Raw genomic sequence first — 23,097 nt, forward strand, 5'->3', positions numbered from 1 at the left:
AGGGAAGAATCAGGGACATCACAAATATGTACCAGAATTCAATCAGGTGCATAGAAACAGCACTAACTGTGACATATTTAAGGTATTTAAAGAGTCCTTTATTAGAGACCATCTGGGCTCTGAGAATTAAATAATTATGTAGCCACCAAGAAACAATGTAGCCTGTTATATCTTTAAGTTTTCAGAGGTTTTAGATAACTCATGAATTTAAGAAAAATCCTGGAGAGTTTATTTCTAGTTACAGTAGACTTCCATGCCAGTACAGTTATTGTGTAGAACCAACATTCTCCCTACTCACAGAAATATCTACAGCTAATAAAAAAAACTGTGAACATTTCAAAAACCAACTTCAGCTGTTTAAAACTTAAGCAATAAAAAGCTTGAAAGCAATTTACATAATTTTAGCTAAAATTCTTCAGATAAGTTGATTTCAAGCCAATTTTTAAATTGCTGGAAAAGTTATCCAATCTCACATGCCATTCTTTCATTCTAAAGTGCACATCAAAGTGTGAATTCTGTGAAAAAGGCATCGTTTTTACATATTCTCTGGTGAGGCAAAAGCTTTTTTCTCAGCATATTTCAAAATCTTTCCCACTTTTCCCTCACACTTTCCTTTTTTCAGGATACGTCTTTTGATGACAGATTTCTCCTTCGTATTATTTAAACTGGACTCATACCTCACATATGCTTAATGTTTGTGCACGTACTCCCAAATACCACTTTCTTCTCTGTCCCCATTAACTCACTCAGTAAGGACCATGTGTTCTGCTCCACCTATTTTAGAAATAAGCTGACTGAAGAAGCCACAATAAAAATTCATACATTGCTGACAAACCCTCCTAATGCACTTCTACATGATATTTGTGAGTACAGCTGACATACATCTTTGGGCCAGCATAATGATAGGAATTGTAATGCTGAAGCTGGTATAGTGCATTGTCAAAGGAAATAAAACACGAAGTACATTAGTGTTTGTATGTCCAAGATTTAAGTTTTACTCCAACTGCTCAAGCTTTATTTTGCACAGCACATGCATAGTACTGCATCAGGTACAAAACAAGGCTTACACAGTACAGTTCATTTAAAATGCTGAGGAAAAAGTACTTTTCTCATCATTACAAAAATGTGAAAGCCTCATATACTAACTGCATATGAATCCAAGCAGTCAATACAGTGTGAAGCATTGCTTTAGCTCTCCATTTGCTTAGTTTAAAAAATCTTTTAAGTCTTTTAAACATCTCAGTCAGCACTCCATTCTCTACTCAGCTTCGAGCTGCAGTTAGAAATTAGCAAGAAATATTATACACTATCAGGCAAGACTGGGCCAGAGTAGGAGAACCTGCCACACAAACATGCTAGGGAAAAAAAAAAAAAAAAAAAAAGGAATACAAAAAAGCAAGCAGCAGAGACCAGAACAGAACAAACTAAAAATAGGCAAAAGAAAATGAAAATTATTTGAACATGACGTAACTGGGAGACATCCACAAAAGAGCAAGAGTAAGGTCACTGCAGATTTGACTACAAAGTCGAATGATGATGGTTGCTTCCCTTATTACAGCAATTCAGAGTTTACTTCCCTCCACCAGTCCCCCACCATCTGTTCAGCTTTCTGTAACTGCAGTTAATACTGAAACACTCCTTTTGCTCAATACAGGTACTGACCCCTCTCACCGACCATCTCAAGTTATAGAGAGAACACAGATGTCTGCATTGGGGTGAAAATAGCAAGCATGAAGCCTTTCAATTTTACACGTGTCGTCAAAGGAAAGGACAACCGTTTTACATCTCAGCAAACAATTCTCTATCCTTTACAATATGTGCATAAAACCAGCTCACCAGGAAACTAGTAAGTTTTGAGACAAAGTTTTAAATGAAAAAAGCTTGTCAAAACTAGCTTTAAATATGATAGAGACACATAAACACAAAGTTAGTTTTCACTTTACATTCTTGCAGTTACCAGTTAGAAATTCTACAAGGAAGCCAAGTATTACACATAACAGATTACTAACTTTGCATCTCTAATATTGTCTGTAGCAAACTTATCTTGAGCCAACATCTTTAAAAACTTCTGACAGACTACAATTCCTTTTTTCTCTCAACAGCACCTCGCCTGTCCTTTACCCATATATGCAGTGAAGTTACTTTAACTCTCATTTGTTTCCCCAAATCCTGCTGCTGTTTGACAGACTTGATTTCCCAAAGAACTGGCTCCATCTTGTGGAACTGAGAATTAACTACAAGAAAATCTTCACACCTCACTCATCCCGAGTGGCTCTTAGTTCCCAAAAACTATCACTTTTGGCCAAAGAAAGCCTCAGTTGTTGCATCAATCCACGCATACCTATACAGCGCTCTCTCTCTTTGCATTACCCCCACACCCAGTTCATACTGCTCAAGTGTTCTGCTACTCAAGATTTCAACTAAGTTAGGAAAGACTGTATTTCAAAAATATCTGTAAGATACAAATAAAGATTGTGAACAGGAGACAAGCACCCTTTCATAGCAGGTAGAGAGAAAAGAAGGAACACAAGTAAGCAGCAGTTGTATTTTATGCAATTCAATTCAATACAAGAAGAGTCAACACAAAACAGTCCCTTCTCCAGTGGCAACTTAGGGAAGAATAAAAGAACAAAGCAGAACTTAGAGATTCCTCCAAGTTTCTCTGCTCAAAATATAACACATTAGAGACAGCAATTAAATCAAAATAATACTGAAGTGCTCCAAACAAATAATTTACTATCATGCTTTTTCAGTCTAATCCTGCTGGTTCAAAGACCATCTCTTACTAGTTTCATTGGCAGTTGCTAAGTTTTTCATACAAAAAGTAGATCCACCATCTCCATTTCTGATTCATAGACTCCTGGGCTCGATGGGGTGGGGGGATTGAAACAAATCCTGCAAGAAAACAGCACCCACCCACACCCAAGACAAAAAGCTTAATTGCAATATTAATGTCCACTGAAAGATTTTGTGAATTAAGCAAACCTTTGAAAGAATAAAGTATCTTGCATAAAGATCTTAAAGCAAAGGAAATCATGCAAGAACCACAGTACAAGACTCTTTATTCTACTAAATGTTCTTTAAGGTCCTTGAACCTTAAATCTTTTGAGACTACAGATAAAGGACTATTTACTCGTCACTTGATCCAATGAATTTAGTTTCTGATTAAACAGAACAAATAGCCTGAAGCATGTTTTCATGTCACATCTACTCCAACATTAAGCATAACTTCCTTTACAGTAGAAGAGGCTTCCTTGCTTTATTTCCATACATATGACTGGGAAAACCACACAAGCTCAGTCTTTATGTGCTTTTGAGGTGTCAAAGTATGCAGTAAAATACTTTTTGATATACACAAAGGCAACAAAGGGCATAAATGGTAGTTGTTAGCAGTCTCCCACAGCTGGCTTAGTAAGCTTGTGTTCAGAGAGTCAAGACCAGAATTTGAGAACTTAAAATTTACCACATTTAGAAAAGTGTGACAGGAGCTCAAACAAGAACTGTTTGTAACAGGCTGTTTTTATATTTTTAAGTAAAGTCAAACTCAACAGCACGAAATTCTCTGAAGGCAGACAACTCAAAAGTACACTGTTCCAGAGCCCAGCTTAATAGCAGCTAGATTCATGTGGTTCAAGGTATACTGCAGAAACAGTGGGAAGACAAGCCTTAGACGCATTGCTTAGCTATTTTTAGCCAGTGTCTCATAGGTGGTAAAGAATTTCAAGGACAGAATTCCTCCAAGTTTGTGTTTTGGTTTGGATAATCATTTTTCATGAAAACCATCAAAAAAAATCCATTAAGTGCAGACCTATTCATAACTCCAAATAGGCTCTTTAGAAGTACCATGAATGAAACTCTTCCCCTGCACAACTCTGTCCCACCTCTATTAGTCAGAGAGAGAAATATGTATCAGTTTCAATTATTCCTTCAGCTCACTTATGCACTTGCTTCTGTAGCATCAAAAATTGCTAAAAACATTTCAAAGAAATTTCAAAGGTTGTATCAAGCCTCACCTAGAAAAGAAGTACAGTGGCATGAATGTTCCTTCAATTCTATGTTTGAGCCAGAAAATCAAGTGGCTTCATAACAACTTTAATTCTGGAATGTATCCAAGTAATTTCAAACAGCAAAAGCTTTATACAGAAAATTAAGTGTGGAATATGAAAGTGCAGTTTGTTAATCAGAGGACTGGTTGGTTACATTAGCTATCAGAGATATATAGGTAATGTCAGTTTATTCTTGAAATGAACAGGTCTTTTTCTTGTCTAACAGCCATTTGGCACAAGCAATCTAGCAAGATAACAAAGCAAAATAATTTTGTTTTGCTTTTTTAACAAATTCCTTTTCCAAAATAAAGTCATTTTTTCAAATATTAGGTGATTATAAGACATAAAAGCTAAGTTGTGAAATAAAATACAATATTTAGAGTTCACCATAAAGTTATATACACAAATACACAGTTGATCCCTCCTCATGTAAATTACAAGAAAAAGGAGATTATGATGGTTTTTTCTGAATTGTTCCCCAAAGACCTCCTATTTATCTTAGAAATCAAATGACAGGATTTAAAAAGAACACCTACCTCATTAAAACACTTATTTTTAATGAAAATATCAGTTTAACTTGGTGTTTTGCAATGCAACTTCCTTTAAAACCATCCCCCAAAGTTTGCATTCCTGACTTGGAAGTACTTCACACCTCAGATTTCACCCATCCTCATACTACCCAGGTAAGCAGAATCATAAGCAACTTCTGAATTGTCAAGAGAGAAGTTCCTGACCTTTGGCTGGCAACCACGCCTGGATAGCCTGAGCATGTGTGACTGTACAGGGAGAACACATGGACACAGCCACAGCACTCCTACCAGCCTTGTGGGTGCTACTGCACCACTTTACTTTGGAAAGTAAAGTCAGTGCCCCAAGTATCAGAGATGATAGGGGTGCCAACCCTGGTCCATTCAATAACCTAACAGCTTCAGAAATAAAATTTCAATTTGGCTAAGGGGTAGCACTCCAATTTTATTCTGCCTGCTCACTCGTGAAGAGAAAGACTGCTTGTGTCAGAGTTCAGGCTGCAAGAACAAGGTGTGCAAGCCGTCATTTCCTGTTAGCAGCATTTGGTACTTTCTAAAACAGAGAGGGTTATGTAGCATATTACAGTATTAGCAGGAAGCCTCTGGAGCAGGTCTTGACTGCAATTTTTCCCTTGTCAGCAAGGAAATGCTAAAACACTGTTTTAAGTTTACAATTTATATTCCTTTTATATGCAGAAATAAAAGAAAAATGGGCAACAGTGAGCTCTTACAAAATGTTTTCATAAGCTGATAGCTAAGCATTAAGTAAAAGCATCACTGAAAAGAAAAAGAAATTTATAAATCTACACTATTTTGTTAGGATGTATCAAACCCTCTGCACACCCAGGCAAAAGATAAAGATTATATAAGCCCCTGCCTCAAAAAAAACCTTCAGTAAGTAATTGAAGTTCTTCCTTTAACTATGACAAAAACCCCAGAGATATTATTTGTCTGCAAGACAGGCTTATAATGTAGCCTGTTTGCCATAAACAAGAATGAACCTTTCTCTACCAGAGACATTATCTAGCAATTGCATTAATCAGCTTTCCTTTACCTTTTTTCCTCAAATATAACTGAAGAGACCCTTAAGTGAACACTCCACAAACTGTACAAGCTCTGTGCAGTCCTCAGTGACTCCAGAAATGTGCTTTCTCACACACAACAAAGAAGGTAAATGTACTCCCTTAATCCCTCCAAGAAGAACCTAAATTTGAAAAAAGATGCAGAGGAATCAGAGATTGAAGTTTCTTTATCCAAGAGCCATAAAATCAGAGTCTTTAAGTTTGGAAAAGACATCTTAAAGGTCCACCATTAACCAAGCATGGCCAAGTACCACATCTACCTGTTCTTTAATACTTCCAGGGATAAAGATTCAGCACTTCAGGCAGTGGAGCTGGGCAGCCTGTTCCAATGCCTGACCAACTTTTCAGATAAGATATCTTCCCCAATATCTAATCTATACCTTCCCTGGCATAATTTGAGGCCACTTCCTCCTGTCCTGCACTGGCTGCCTGGGAGAAAGGACCAACCTTCACCCGGCTACCTCCTTTCAGAGAATTGCAGAGAGTGATTAGGGCTCCCCTGAGCCTCCTCCTCTCCACGCTAAACAACCACAGCTCCCTCAGCTGCTCCTCACAGGACTTGTGCTCCAGACCCTTCACCAGCTCTGCTGCCCCTCTCTAGACTCACTCCAGCACCTCAGCGTCCTTCATGTAGTGAGGGGCCCAGAACTGGACAGGATTTGAGGTGCAGCCCCACCAGTGACAAGCAAAGAGGGACAATCCTGCTGGCCACACTATTACTGATACAGGCCAGGATGCCATTGGCCTTCTTGGCCACCTGGGCACACCCTGGCTCACGTTCAGCTGCTGTCAAACCAGCACCTCCAGGTCCTCTTGCATCAGTCAACTTTCCAACCACTCTACCCCAGCCTGTAGCACTGCAGGGCGTTGTTGTGACCCAAGGGCAGGACCCAGCTCTTGGCCTTGTTGAACCTCATACAACTGATCTCGGCCCATGGATAGAGCCCCATGTTGAGATCCCTCTGTGGAGCCCTCCTGCCTCCTTCCAGCACATTAACAGCCCCACCCAACTTGGTATCATCTGTAGACTGACTGAGGGTGCACTCAAGCCACTCATCTAGATCACTGATAGAGATATTAAATAGGACTGGACCAAAGACTAAACCCTGGTGAACCCCACAAGTGACCAGATGGATGCCACTCTCTGGGCCTGGCCATCCAGTCAGTTTATACTGAGCAAAAAGTACACCTGTTCAAGCAGCCATGAGCAGGCCAAAGTAAAGTGCCAAATTTCAGGCTCCAGACAGTAGAAATATACTGAAAACATCTATAATGACCAGCCAGATTGTTTCTTGTACCAATCCTCTCTGCTTTATTAGTTTGTGTGCGGATGGAGTTAATTTTTTTCATAGAAACCCCCACAGTGGTGTGTTCTGAATCTGCAACCAAAACAGCATCAATAACACCAATGTTTTAGCTATTGCTGAGCAGTGCTTACATAATGTTGAAGCCTTTTCTGCTCTTCAAACTGTCCTGCCAGTAAGGAGGCTGGAGGTGGGCAAGAGGCCAGAAGGGGACACAGCTGAGACATCTGACCCCATCTGACCAAAGGGGCATCTCAAACAACACTGTGCTCAGCAATAAAAGCTGGAATAAGAAGGAAAAAGGAGAGACATTTGGAGTGAGTAGCTACATAACTGCTACATGTGACAGAACCCTGCTTTCCTGGAGAAGGCTGAACACCCACCTGCTGATGCTAAGTAGTGAATTAATTCCTTATTTTGCTTTTCTTGTGGGCACAGCTTTTGCTTTACCTGTCTTTATCTCAACCCATGAGTTTTCCCACTCTTACTTTTCTGAATCTCTCTGCCATCCCACTGGCATCCATATAATCCACATTCACTACAGACATTCATCTACATTCCTCCTCTACATACAGTCTCACTTCCTCTTCGGGTTATGTAGATCAGATCAAGTAGATTTTTAGGCTGCACCATTCAGCTGTCTTACCTACAGAGAGCTCATTGGCCCACCCTCAAATATACCCACTAATATACCACAGTTCTCAGGAACAGCCTACCTCACAAATAGTCTGACCCCTGAGTTTACTGTAACTATATTATCAATCTTCAGAGCAGAACTTTCAGTGGAGCTCAGGGTACTAAATTAACAGAAGACACGGGGAAAAGAATAGGCTGAAGAGGACAGGCAGAATCACACCTTTTCTCCACTTGAAGCTCCAGTGTCATAGACACAAACCCTTCCCACAAATGCCCAGGACCTGCATGTCAGGATAGCTACACCCCAATACTGCAGTCTGCCCAAGTCTCAGCAAATGGATCACACCTTGGAGTGCTTCAATACCCCTCCCTGAATTTAGGTTTAAGCCAATACACACAACAGAAGGTATCTATGCTCTGTGAAATCTAGATTTTAAAGAGCAGGTGTTAACTTCTGCATTTCCTTAGTCAGTGAACAAAAGAACTATAATCTAGGCATAAATGAACTTCCTGAGGTCACTTAGAGTAACTTGATGTTTCAATCAGATCTAATTAGATCATGCTGCTTAGGGCTTTGTTCAGTTGTTTTGAACAACTCTAAGGTCTATTTCACCAACTCTTTGAGGAAAAGCTCAGTCCACTATTTGAAAATTTGTTAAATCACAAAGTAGCTTGTTTATATCCAATTCAAATGCATCATGCCACACATTCAAGGCTTAAATGTGCTTTGCATTTTTCTAAAGGCATCTTCTTGCTTCCTACAACTATGTTAGTCTCCTGCATGATGATACTAAATTAAATATAATTCAAACTAACACAGTTAAACATTCCAGCATGACAATCATCAATACTCAGACATCATTATATCAGCTACATGTGACTGAGAAAGGAAAGAAGAAATTTACTTTTAAGTAGAGCTCTTCATAGCTGATTTACCTAGATTTGTGTTTCAGAAAAGGGGAGAGAAAGTTGGGAGGGTTTTTTGTGCAAGTTGTTTTTCCAAAGTGATCTTCCGTACATTGTGTAGAAAATAAGTTGTCGCTGTACAGTATTTTTTCTCAAAATACCATTTTCTTCAGATGCCAGAAGAGAAATGGAATACAATACCAAAGCAGTCGGGAATACAGACCCAGGAGTATGAGTTCAAAGCAGGATTAAGATTGTTTGAGAAGTTAACAATTCTCCAAATGTACTCTCAAAACTCTGCAAGCCTCTCAGGCATGAGATCTTGGATCTGTTGTATTTTTCAAATTCCCATTTAAGACCAAACACTTGACAAAATCCTTTCATTCCATAAATACATTTTTGGAGTAACCTTTTTAAAACAAGGACTCCATGAACACCCAAGCTCCACAGAAATAGCAGTGAAAAAGACAAGTGTCAAGGGGTATTTAGCATCACTTCTTTCAGAAGTTGCTTGCTCTATGCTGCAGAACACCTAGAAAATGGAACCAAGGCTTCATAGTCTTTGTTAATGAGAATGACAGTTACTTTGTACTTAGACCACACAAGAAACCCTCAGCAGTTGTGGTGGATAAATCTTGTCTGGTCATCATGCACCCTCCAAAGAGGAGAAAATAAGATGGGTCAAGATAAAGGCAGTTTAATAAAGAAAAGCAAAGACCATGTGCAGAAAGAAGAAAAATATTTATTCTCCTATCAGCAGGTGATCTCCACTTCCTAGGAAGTCAGGTCTCAGTACACAGTTGGTTTCTCTGGAAGACAAACACCCTAACAACAAAACCACCCCATTCCCCTGCTTCCTCTTAGCTTTACTTTGTCAATTGTTACAGCCTATTCCTTAGGTTTGTTTGGGTCAGCTGTCCTGGTTACGTCCCCTCACAAACTTTCACCCCCCACAAGCCCAGTGGTCTTTGGGGGGAAGCTGAAGAGACAGCCTGGATGCTGCACTTGCACTGCTCAGCACCAGCTGAAACACTGGTTATGTCATCAACACCCCTCTAGAGCTGCAAAGCACAGCACCATGAGTGCTGCTATGGAAAGGTCCCCCCTTTCCATAGACAGACAACACCAGTACAGCAGCTCAATGCATTTAACGTTGAGGATAACCCACGTATCACTTGGCAATGAGAACAACGACCAAAAAGCCTGCACTCAGTGTCTTACTGATATACCCCTTTGCTTTCACCCCAAGCACGCTTCCTCTGAAGATCTAAAGAGTGCAGTGTGGCATTTGCCATGTTTAAAGGGATATTTCGGTCATTCTACTGGCAACTGAGCAAATACCCCATATATATACACCTTAATGGGATAATCAGTCCCTATACTATAAAAGCATCATTACTTATCAATACATTGGTTGCTTCTATGAATTGTTATGAATGACAAATTTAGACCCAAATGACTTCAGCACACATTGCCAGGAGCTTATTTCAAATGATCATTCATTCCTGATTGTCCCTTACTGCCATGTTTTGAATCCACCTGCAAGTTCAGTGGCACTCATTAATACCAGGTTACATGATTAATCACTTCCATTGTCTTTTGCACAATTTCTTATAGGACTACTACTGCCTTTAATCCTACCAATGAAGTCCTTTATTTATGAAACTTTATTCATTTCCATTCAAAGACTTCAGTAAAAATGCATTAGATTCTTCTATAGCAATCAGTAGCTGAATGTGGAATATTGCATTCCTTTTCTCATCCATGCAAGAGAGAAAGTTACCTACTCCATTTTTTTTTCTTCTTTCTTAAACACAAAATCATAGCCTGACACAGCTTTTAGAGGAAGAACTGCTCCTTTACCAAATCACACCTGCAAAGTCAGTTGCTTGGCAACATTGCCTCCAGCTATCACACATGGCTGTCCACAGCTCCACTGTAGCAGGCACTGAGCTACAGTCTGTACCTCTTTTTTCTCCATCTGCTAGAAGCAAACACCTTTTCTGAAGAGAGGAAAGGGGCAATTGACAGTTTAAGACTATTGAGACAGGCAGAATACAAAAACTACACAGATCAGCTTCCCCCACAAAACTTGTCACAGACTCCATAAGCTACAAACATCAGCACTCCCTATATCCTATATCCACATCTACCACAGACTTTGCAGCACAGTAATGTTCTCTGTTCCTCCAAGTTCTTCCTCCTCTTCAGATCATTACCTCAGAGCAGAAAAGCATCTGGCTTCTCTGGTCAGAGGAAGACAAAACTCAGTGTTTTGGATAAGCAGGAAACAAGGCAGGAACTCGGGTTCTCTTGATTGGGTTGTTTCATAGCACTGGGCAGGAGCTCCTTGAGAATACGTACTCAGACATACAAGTTTATCATGTAATGGAAAGCAACAAGTGATCAAGACAAGACAGTGGAAGATAAGCAGGAGCTAGCAGTATATCATATAACCAGAGTCTACTGTAAACAAAGATGGATATAAATAGGTATCCATTCAAATTTTAAATTTGCCAAGTTATCGCTAAGACAATAAAGCAGTTTTGTTTGAATGGATTTTTGTGAAGCCATTCAAGAGAAAAATGTTAAGAGAACTAATATTGCTCAAGCTCTCAGCAAACAATCAAATAAGAGGCCAGAATGGAAGAAAAATAGAAATCCTTAGTATCTTTTGTAGATCTGTAGAATCTTTTTTGCCTCAGACTTCCACAGGAAATTGTTGTTAGTCATAACAGAATCCAGAGAAATTTCTGACACAAGGAAAAGTAGCTCTAAGCAACTTTCTACCAGCTCCACAGAGCAGTTAAAGTTGTGAAGGCATTCTCCTAGCTAGACTTAAACATTTCAGTCAAATGCAATATATGAGTAACCCTTTTATCATAGCATCTCAATTCCCAGTTGCTTTAAATGGCTAGATTTGAACCTTTTTGTCTCTGGATGCACAAACAACATCAAGATTTCTCTATTGAAAACTCAAAGCTCTACTACAGTCTGTATTTACTACTGTTTAATCACTTTCTCATAAAGGACTTCAACTTTAAACAAAGAATTTACTTTGAGTTGACATAGACTGATACTTGCACACTGGGAAGAAAGAGGAAATAAATTACATGGTATCTGCAGTGGGACTCCATATGAGCTTGTGAGTGATACAACAACTGAAAGGGGTCTGAAGTAGCAGAGACTGGAAAGGATCCTGGAAGATCAGCTAGTCCAAGCCCTGGTGCTCACAGCTCAAAGCACAGCAGGTTGCTTAAGGCTGTTCCCAGCCAGATTTCTGTGACTTCCACATTGCATGCTCCACAGCCTCTCCAGGTAATCTGATCCTAGTCAGCCTTTCCCAGAGGAAAAAAAAAAAAAAAAAAAAAAAAAAAGACAAACCGAAATAAAAAAAAAAAAAAAACAAAATACCCAAACAAAACAAACAAAAAATCACCAAAACAACAACAAAAAACCTTATCTTTCAGTGGTATATTCTGTGTTTTAATTTGCATTCATTGCCTATTGGTCTTATCACTAAATATCACAGACAAGTTTGCCTCCATCACCTTTACTTTCTGTCACCAGGTATTTATTATACACATGCATAAATAAGAACCCCCCAGCAGTGTTCTCTCCTCCAGATTAAACACTGTCAGTGCCCTCAGCCTCTACTTGACTGTAAGGCATACTGACCTTCCCCTTCATGCCACTTTGCTAGGTTTGCTCCAGTCTGTCCCTGTCTCTTTGTGGAGCCCAGAATGGCACAGCACTACAGATGCAGTCTCACCAGTGCTGAGGAAAGAATCTCCTAGACCCACACACTGACCACTCTCTTCTGGAAATTCAGTCCAAGATGTTTGCCTTCTTTGTGCCAAAGGTGCATTACTGATTCATGACCAATTTTTGATCCACAGCATCTCTTCTGCACTGCCAACACCCCCTCCCTAGGGACAGAGCTTTGCATTTCCCTTTGTTGAACTTTATAACACTCCTGTTGGCTCATTTCTTCCACTTGTTCACTTGCCTGCTCCTGAGTAGCAGCACATCCATCTGGTTTATCAACCACTCCTCCTAGTGGATATCCCATCATGTTTGCCAAGGGAGGGGTCTATCCGGTCACACAGGTTATTAATGAAGATGTTAAACAGTGCTGGCCTCAATAATAATCCCTCAGCTACACCAAAAGGGACTGGCCTCCCACTCAACTTTAGGATGTTGATCACCACCCTGAGCCTGGCATTTCAGCCTCTAAGCTATTTGCAATCCACCTCACTGTGTCTTCACCCAGAAAGCATTTCATCAACTGATCAAAGAAGTTACAAGACAGTTTCCAAAGCCTCATGAAAGGTCAAGGGAAGAAAACACCCACCATTCTCATCCAAGTAGCCAGTCATCTTGCTTGGTTCAGTGTGGAAGGCTGTTATCAGGTTGGTCACACATTACAGCCCCTTGATTAATCCATACCAACTACTGTCCATCATTTTTCTTCATGTGTTTTCAGGATTACTTGGTCTGTCACTTTTCCAGGAACAGAGGCAAAGCTGACTGGCTTGCGGTTCCCTAGACATTCCTTCTTGCCCTCTTCAGAGATAGTAAGGACATTTGCTTGAGTTCAGCTCCCAAAACCCACCCCCACACTCACCATTACCTTAGTTAATGAGTCACCACAAAATTACCTTGGCTACCCCATCTCACTCCTGGCTGCATCCTATCAGAGCCCACAGACTTGTGTACATCCAGTTTCTACAAGTGATCCCAAACCTGATCCTTCTCTACTGAGAGTACACTTTCCTTGCCTAGAATCACTGAAAACAAGTCTAACTAGGAAAGAACAAAGTGAAGAAGACATTGTTGTTTCCACATCCCTTATGAGCAGTTCCCCTCCCCATTCAGCAGCAGGCCTACATTTTCTCCATTCTTTTTTCTGCCAGTTAGCTGTAAATACCTCCCTTGTTGCCATTCACATGAACCTTGTAAGATTAAACCCCACATGGACATTTGATTTCTGACCTGGACACATTTGCATGCTTGGATGATGCCTCCAGGCTCTCCCCAGGCCAACACGTTTCTGCTTCCACCTGGTTATATGCGTCCTTTTTGTGTCTGAGTTTTTTCAGAAGCTCCTCATTCATTCAAGCAGGACCCCTGGTGCCTTTGTACCATTTCCTATTCATTGCAATATGCCACACCAGAGCTTAAAGAAGTAGTCAACCAGCTTTCCTGGCTCCCTCTGCTCAGAACCATCTTCCAAATTATTCTTCCAAGAAGATCCTTGAATGGAAGAGAATCTTCCTTCCTGAAGATTATGGCTGTAATCCTACTCTTTGCTTTGCTGTCTGCAATTCAGATCCTGAACTCTTCTACCTTATGACCACCACAGCCAAGACTACTCCTAACCTTTACATCCTCAACCTGCCATTGCTTGTTTGCAAGAAACAGGTCCTTAACCACTTATATTGAGATATGGGCATCAATGCATGCCAGAAGCTTCCTTGATTACTTATTCCCTGCTGTGCTTTTCCCCCAGAAAAAAATAAGAATGGTACAAGTACCCTAAAAGCAAAAAAAAGCCTGTGAACATTAGGCTTGCACTATCTGAGGAAATCCTCATTACTACTCCTGACCCATAAACTCTCAACTGGCTCACCCATCTCCAGGTAAAGCTGCAGGCAGCCCCACTGCTCTCACAGCAAATGGCAATTCCCCTTTACCACCATCCCAGCGTGCCCTTCCTAAGCACCTGTACTTACCCACTGCAGTCCTCCAGCTGTGAGCTATCCCACTTACAAATGCCAGTAAAAATCATAGCTCAGTCCTAACTCATTTTACTCTGCCATAGTATCAGCAAACAACTTGCTGACAGTACAGTGGAAACAGATTTAACTAGTCATGGGGTTCATCAGCCTACCTCTTCAGAATCACCTCAACATGAGCAACTTTACCTGTTCACAAGGGAAAATCATTATGTCTAGGAGAATTTAGTTATGGCCACAAGAGACACTGTGAAGCACCAGAGTTCTTAAAGTAAAGCTGAATCATGCTCAAATGAACCTTATGGAGCCAGTCTAAGACAATGTGACACCTGAGCTAAATCAACTGTTGACTACTCCCTGAGTAATGTCTGATAATTGACTCTCTTAAATCCTATAGGATGCATGCATTAAAGAGGGAGTCACCTTTCCAGGAAAGGGTACCTCCCTAAAAGGCTGCTTATCACGTAGATATGTCTAATTGCTTCCTCTGTATAATTCACAAGGACATGATACAGGCTGCAGCACAGTTGCTCACTCTTCTTTATAGCATTCAGACCAAACATGGAAGACTGCATCATTCCATTCTGCAAAAGGAAATTCAAGAACAAAGCAAAGACCAAATGGTACAAACAGCATCCTGCAGCTTTTTCACATCACTGAAGAGTGGCACAACTGCAGCTTCAGGACAACTTGAAGACACGCACCTGGAGCCCTGAACAAAAGAACTGGGGTGTTTTGCACTTCAAAAAGGCAAGAGCATGGTCTCACCAATAGCAATAATCACTTTTAAGGAACCGTCCCATCCTTATGGTCCACACAACAGAAACAGCTTAGATTGCCAATAATTTCTGAACATAGGGTGGCAAACTAAGTACATAGCGATTTCCTCAGAGAATCTAAAGATTTGCAACATAATAAAAAAAAAATAAGAAGTCCCACAAATATTTCTATTAGTAGTCACAGAAATAATTAGGCTGAAAGAGATCTCTGGAGGTTACCTAGTCTGGCCTATTGTCAAAGCAATGCTAAGTTCAAACCTAAATCATGCTGCTTTGGGTCTCACACAGTCAAGTCAGTTTAAGTCCTGAAAAATAGAGATTGCATCCACTTCAGGAAAAAATCCTTCAACTTTGCAAATAATCCAATTCTATTACAAGCTAAACATATTTCCTATGACTTATTTGAAAATATTTTTCTGCACTGTAAGAGTCAGGAGATGGAAACAAGACCCTTCATTACACAGGCTGCTAGTGTCACCCAACACTGCAACACCCCATTCAGAAGTTCTAAGCTAAGGCTGCCATACTTTCTTCCCACTAAATGAGGTGTCTTAAGGGCTCTTTTCTTGGGGGAGACAATTATCCCTCTCAGGGCTGCAACAGCAACAAATTCCTAAGTTTCAGTCTCATCCAACCAGTGTCAGCAACAGGTTAAGAGCAAATGGAACGAGAGCATTGAGGTAGTTTTATTTAGTAGCAGGAAATCAGGAAACAAATCCTGGTTATATAGCCCCAAGAGAGACCAAAGTGAGTTTCTGGTCCCTAAGAGTCTCTGAAGGCACTGTCTTTGACAAAAAGGCCAGAAAACTATCAGCTAAGTACCAGATCATCACTAGGACTTCTAGTGATACAGTTACTTACTATTATTAGAGTTCAAGATATATAATTTCATTTGTTAAGCTTAAGTAAGAACAACCCTGAATCAAAATGCTTTGCCTTCATTATTCCTTATGGAAGGATAAGGAATAATGGCTCCTCACTGGAGAGCCAGAGTCCAGTTGTATCTGTCAATTCATGTTCCAGGCTGTTACACTCACATGATCTTTCCCAAGCTTGCAGAAATAATGTGAACCCTGCAACAGAAACACCAGCAATTTCTTGATCTGAGTGACCTGCAGTAACATCTGCTATTTGCAACAACTGGTACAGAATATTCATACAGCACAATCAGCTACTAGTAAGCTAGTACTTTGTGTTTCAACTTCAATATAGGGCTTGAAGTTGCAGCAGAGATGACACGTGAAACTGACCTCCAGCATAGTCCAGCTGCGTTCTGCTCCCCCTAGAATACTCCCAGGGGTTTCTCCACCTGAGGAGGGAGACAGGAAAGATTTGCACCTGAGGAGGTACAGCAGCCAGTGCCTTGCCCTAGTGTGAGCTCTGTCAACGAGCTGTCACAAAGCTTTCTTACACTGACAATGAAGCAAAAGCTGATGCCTTGCACAGGCTGAGGGCAGTGAGCTGTAAAGAGTTATTCATCTGCTTGAGAAAGAAGTACATTATCCATTAAAGTATACAGGCAAGATTAAAACAGTTAAAAGACCAGACTCCAAACAAGTAAACAGCAAAGCAGCTTCACAAAAAGTGACCATCATACACAAATATTTAAGTTGGTCTCCTAGCCATAGAAGAGATCATATGCAAGACTTGAATGTCTACTCAAAGGAGTCTGAACAGCTGTAAACATTTCTGGGATATTCCAGATTTCTTTCCATAGCTAGTTTGCCCCCTTACTCAAACTATATTTCCTTTCTCCCCCTGCTAAGAGACACCACGCTTAGGATTGGTTAGTTGTTAGGGGAGTTATCTTTAAGTTCTAGTTATACAAATGTTAGTACCACAATCTTTCCTGCTGAGTCTCTCTCCACACTCCCAAGTGCCTGTACCTGCTACTCTTAAGACAGAAGGCCAAGTCTTCAGGCACATACGGATATTCAATGACTGTACAGTACAACTATAAATACTGAAAAGTATTTTCATTAATATTCTAACCAAAGTAAACCAATTTTAATCTGGCTGAACAAGCAACAGTGTCAATGTGCTACAATTTTGGTAACAGATCATTTAAACAGGCTTCAAGCACTATCAAGCATGAAGTAAGTAAACATTAAAAAAATCCAAAAAAACAAGAAACCCAGAACTTCCTCTGATCCAGAAACTTATTCACCTTTTCTGAAAGCCCAAAACATCTACAGTTGTTTACACTAAGGTCTGAAAGGTTCCAATTATGTTATTTTAACTTGATTACAGTTTAAAAAAATCTAAAGCAGTTGACAGCTCAGGTAATTGATTTCTTGACAGGGAGATGAATTTACAGACTTCAGTAGTCAATCCATTGGTATTAAAGACAACATCCAAATACAAGCATAACAGACAGAAAAGGTATATTCTGTCTGAGGTAGCAGCTCAGACAGCTCTCAGCTCAAAGAGAAAATTCACATTGTTTTTTCTTAGAAGGGGACAAGATATTCAGCAGAATCGAAGGACTGTCTAAGCAAGTAAGTCTGTAAACTGAAGGCCATCAGACCTGGACTACTGTGACTGTCTCTGTAAATGGGGAGCATAAGACTCTGATTACTGTTCCTAATGATGTTTGAAACTAATCTCCTTTTGTGCTTCATCACACACCTCAACTTCTAAGTACTTGATTCAGTATTTAATTTCAGCATCCTAACAACACCAGTCTTGCTGTCAAACAATAAGAACTACAAGTCTAAGAGACTTCTGGCATGTTGTAAGCAGGTACTAACTACATAGAAATAGCAAATTATAGCCCCTATAGTCAAAGGGTCTCTGACTGATGTTAACAGTTCAAGGTTTTTTTATTTTGGCTTCATTTGACAGATTTCTAAGAGGTGTTATTGCTTAAGGGATTCAAATATCAGGATTGAAACAACAATTAAAAAAAAATGCATTACACTCCCTCTACAATGAAAAGTAAGAAAAATTCAAATGCTTTACAATAGCTTTCAGCATAGTCTACATACCTGATACAGCTTCTCCTACATCCTTCCAATTCCTGCCAGCTTTATTTAGTTATACAAACAAAAGGATCACAAAGGAATTTCAGTTGCCTCTTTCAAAACTTCAGGGTGACTTAAGCTACTGTCAACATACCCTACTATTTCCTACAAGTATCAGAAACAGTAGTGTAACTTCTTCCCAGTAATGTAACTCTGGGAAGACATCTATTGCCTTATGCAGACAGCAGTTCAGATAGGGATGTAAAGAACAGACAGTACACAGACAAGAACTGCCTTGTCAAATGTCATCCCAGGCTCCTCACTCTTTCAAAAGTCTCAGTGATTGCAAAGACAGTTCCAGAACCTTTTTCAGGTTTCTTCCCCACAGAAGTATCATCTAGCCTTTCTGACAGCTGCAAGATTTACAATTTGAAGGTGACATATGGTAACTACCGTATGGCCCTACAACAGGTAGTTCCCAACACATTTTAGCAGCAACACTCAGATTCATAGCAGCTATTTAAACAGGCAAAAGGCAAATACAGAATAAAAATCACTTCCAGAAACTGTTGCTAGAGTCAACAATCCTAATTATTACTTAATGCTACTCTGGCAGATGCGTCCTCAGCTGTATTCTTCACCTTACAAAGCCATCCAATGTATCTGCATACCTCACACTTGAAGAAGCAGACTACAAATCAAAGGATGGATTTATTCTTGATACAAGACCACTGTTAATGACAGAAAGATTACTTTGAGGATGACCAAGAAATAACTTTTCTAATTCTTACACAGAGCAAGCATGCAATAAATACTGGAAAGGTGCATACTTCAAACTTCTTTGCAGGCAATGCATATGGCATGGGCAAGCTAACTCAGTAACTCAGGAGTGACAGGATGGTAGTGAGATCCTCTATCACCTGTTTTAATGCAAGAAGTAAAAGCCAGCAGAAAAGCCTTATTGGTATGAAGGCAGAGTTCAACAGCACCATTCCAGGAGATGCAATGAAACCAATGAGTGGTAAATATGCTAATAGGACCACATTACATTTTTTAGGGTCAAAAGGATATTTTGTAAGATTTTAAATTATGTCTAGCTACTTAAGAATTGTCAGAGCCTCAAAGAACAGCAGTTAGATATACAAGTACAATCTGCAAGACTTCCACAACCTTTGGATGTGACTGTATCTGAAAAGCAGCCCAGGGTAAATGTAATACTTCAGATTTAAGAGCTACTGTAATACCTAGGGTAAGAGAAAGGAATTAGTTTCAATTAAATGCCCATGCTGAACTGACAGCTATCTGAAAGACCATACTGAAAACAATGTTTTTAAATACTGCCAGAATAAGATCCAAGACAACTGCAACTCAGTCAAAACAACTAGAGTTAATCATGAAGATGTGACCCCACAATTAGGTGAACAGAAAAAGAAACAAAACACAGAACTTGGAGGGTCCTACTGAGCAGCAGAAAGGAGAAGGACAGGCAAAGCAGCAAAGCTCACATAAAAGAGGAAAGTAACAGAAACTAAAGTGGACAACGCTGCAAAGAAAAAAAGAATATATTACATTAAGAAAACTAAAGACTGAACTAGGACTGACAGAAGAGAAGTCCTTCACATTTTGTCATGTTAATGACAAATAGCTTCATGTTAATTTCTGCAGAATCCAGGATGAAGAGGCTCTCCAGTGGAACTGACCATAGGGAACTCCAGACTACTAAACACGACTAGAGATGAAAGGGGTGCTGTTAGTGTCGCAAGATGTGAAGGAGACCTCACAGGCTGGGGAATGGCAGACAGCTGGCAGGCTCCGGTTAGCTAACAGAGCCACGTTACTAGCTGCTGCCTCAGACAGCTCTGCATTCCAGGACTAGCAAAACTACAGCTTTGCCAGACAGCAGCAAGTCATGAGCACTCAAACACCATGGATCAAACACAAAACATATTAGGAAAAAACAGCTGACTGCAGCCTTTGAGCAAGAGTTCCACAGTGGCATGCTCATGACAAACTTGATTTTCAGCTTAACAACTGATAATGTTTCCTTTTTTCTGGGCTGTCTCCTGGAAGTATACAGAAATCTAGACTTCAGGATATAATGGAAGCATCTCAGCATTGTTCACACAACCCTCCTTCCCAGAAGGAAACTTCCTAAACTTCAAGTAAGACATCTCCACAAACTGTGTATATATGGGCACATCTCAGGTGCTTTTAGAAGAGCTGCAACTAAAGCAAGTTTATCATTCCACACTCTTCCTTCCAACTATAAAAAAAAACCCCAAAGATACACAGTACAGGCAAAGTCAGATAGCACTACAAAGCTAATACGATACAAGATTTAAAATAAAAATTGCTACAACGGGATGAAGCAAATGCAAATTAAACTTGAAGGGAAGAATAGAATAAATAAAAAAGAAACCACCAAACCACAAGTCCCTCACATTGCATCACCCAGCATTTTCATGCCAGCTTTCCTGGGGACAGCGTGAAAGCAAGCCTTGCTTCTGGCATACAGAGACAGCAAAAGAGAAAAGCAAGAGGCTTTCAAAAGTGCCATCAGATTTGAATAGGTACCTAAGTAAAAGAGTCTACTAGAAATTTGAAAACGGAATGAATATGTACTAGCGGAATACAGCCTGGTCAAGATATTGGTAGATCCTCCAGAACCTGAACAGGAAAAAAAAAACCAAATTTAAGACACACCAAAGCTTGATCTTACAAAAGAAAGCACCAAAAAAAAGAACAGTGCATAAAACCACTAATTAACACAAATATAAGGAAAAGGAAGCTGAAAGTGTCAGCACTGCTGAACTGAAAGGACAAAAGACCCGGAGCACCGAGGGCTACAGAGACGTACAAGCATTTTGACTGAGCGAGAGTCAGAAAGAGAAAATTTGGAAGACAGGAAAAGTAATTGGAGAATTCTGGACTCCAATCTTGAGCAACACAGCCCTCAGGCCAATGCTACAGAACAACTTATGTATGTATCAGCAAGCAACACCAAGCAGCATTCAGCACGGAAATACGAAGTGCCAATAATACATAAAATATACAAATGTGCTTTTTCCAGAAAGTCACTGGTTACAAAGAGTCATTTACATGGTAACCAGCTGTCAGGGGGCAAGAGGAGCTGTGTTAGGGAATGGCTAGGCAGAGTTATTTACAAAATATAAAGACCCACTTTCTTTGGTGCAATCCATATCACGTACTTCTAAGAGTTTATATTAGGACAATACAGTCTTCTCTCTGATCATGCACTGCATGACTTGTGTGCACAGTGAAAAATAGTAGCACCCACAGATGGGAAGAGGATTTACAAACACAGCACCATTTCTGGTTGCTCAAACAAAGCTCACTCACACTTCACCTCCACTTTATGTGGAGAAGGACTGAACAAGGCAGCTCTGGCATTAATCATACAGTGTGAACTTCCAATTGTAATTCGGGAAGCATTAGACTTAATAACTTACTGTGCAGCCACCTTACCTAAAGATCTTAATAAACTGACTCTAGATGAAAGAGGGATGTGCTACAATTTTCCATTTGAAAGCAACAGAATCCAAGGTAAATACAAATACAAATATCTACTTTTGTGCAGGAAAAAAAATATATACTAAAGCACTGTAAGATTTGCCAGTGATACAATCTTTAAAATACCATTCATCGCCAAAGCCACATCTGTGACACATTTAACCAGTCAGACATCCAGATTCACAGAGCCTGACATTCTGACTGAGTCAGCAAGGCAGGGTATATTGTTTTGGACACTCGACATTCAACTCATCTGGCAACTACCCCTGGCATCGGCCAGTCCCTTCGCGAAGGCCACAGCCCGCTCCAGATCGATACCTGGCAGCGCAGGAAGCGGACGCGGCCGTGAAACTTCAGGAAAGGGCTGGGCCAGTCATTGCATAAAGCCCGGCTGGGGGCTCCTCGCTGGAGGACAAGGCGGCTGCAGCCCAGCCCATGAAGAGCGGAACGCGGCTCACACGGACAGGTCAGGCTGTCTGTCTGTCTGCCCGCCCCGCCGCTGCCCCCGAGCCCGACCCCGCTGCCGCCCCCGGGCCCGCTGTCGGCAGGAGCCGCCCGCCGGTCCCGCCGCCCCTGCGGACGTGGCGCGGCCCCGAGCCAGCCCCCGCAGCCGCCCCGAGCCGGGACCCGCCGGGGGCAGCGCCGCGGCCGGGCCGGGCCCCCGCACCCCCCGCCCCGCGTACCCTTGGCCTCGCAGTCCGCGCAGTACTTGTTGTCCTCCTCCCGCAGCAGCTTGGCCAGGATGGCCTGGTGCTGCTCGTTCTGCTTCTGCGCCTTCTCCCGGCAGGAGCGGGTGGCCATGGCGGGGCTGGAGCGGGGCCGGAGCGGGGCCGGGAACGCTCCTGCCCTGGCGCGGCCACGGGAACCGGCGGCCGCGAGCGCTGACTTCCTCAACCGGAACTATTTGCGGACGCGGACGCCTCCGCCTCCCTCCCTCCCTCCCTCCCCGCCCGCTACCGGGATGGCGCGCGCGCACACGCCCACCCTGGCCACGACCGTCCCTTATTCCGGAGGTGACAAATAGTCCGCCGGGTCCCTAAGGCCGCGCCGCGATGTCGCCCCTGCGCGGCGCTTCCCAAAGAGCGCCAAAACGCCGGCCTGGCTTTAGAAGGGCACGGAGCGGTGCCCGGGCATGAGGGGTCGGCCGTAGCAGCAAGTGATGTATCCATCCGCCGGCGCGTGAGCCCGCCCCCCAGGTGGTGCCCGGGGCAAGGGCGGGGCCCGGCGCGAGCCGCCGCACCTGTGCGCGCGCCGCCCCGCCCCGCCCCGCCCCGCCCCGCCCCGCCCGGCAGGGAGAGGCTGCGGGGAGTCCTGGGGCGCGCGGCTCCAGCGGGGTAAATACCCCAAACACACCGCCGAGGGGTGGACAGCGCTGTCCTTGTGTTTACCAAACACCCCAGAGCACTGCCAAGGGATCTGCCGGCGCCCATGGGATTGGGGCGCCCTGTGTCCTTGGGACAGTTGTCTCTTTCTGCTGGGGGAGAAGAAAAAAAGAAAAAGCTGTTACAGCCTTTTGATTGAATGGACTCTGCCGTAGCCGGAACTCGCCCTCTGAACTTTCCCCAGCAGTACGTGTTTCTGCCTG

The 23,097-nt window shown here is 41.8% G+C and overlaps 1 protein-coding gene across 3 annotated transcripts in view; it reads right to left on the reverse strand.

Annotated features, from left to right (window-relative positions):
• The window catches only part of SMAP1 (small ArfGAP 1), a 91,245-nt gene extending 68,572 nt beyond the window's left edge, over positions 1-22,673 (reverse strand). For 2 of the 3 annotated variants that reach the window (XM_053973267.1, XM_053973266.1), the window contains exon 1: positions 22,196-22,673. In XM_053973267.1, the coding sequence (XP_053829242.1) occupies positions 22,196-22,313 (118 nt within the window). In that variant the 5' untranslated portion in view covers positions 22,314-22,673. The remainder of the gene's footprint in view (positions 1-22,195) is intronic. The other variant, XM_053973268.1, reaches the window with a different exon arrangement.
• Positions 22,674-23,097: the final 424 nt, after the last annotated feature.

This window comes from Vidua macroura, chromosome 3 (genome assembly GCF_024509145.1).
Source record: "Vidua macroura isolate BioBank_ID:100142 chromosome 3, ASM2450914v1, whole genome shotgun sequence".
Classification (NCBI taxonomy): domain Eukaryota; kingdom Metazoa; phylum Chordata; class Aves; order Passeriformes; family Viduidae; genus Vidua; species Vidua macroura.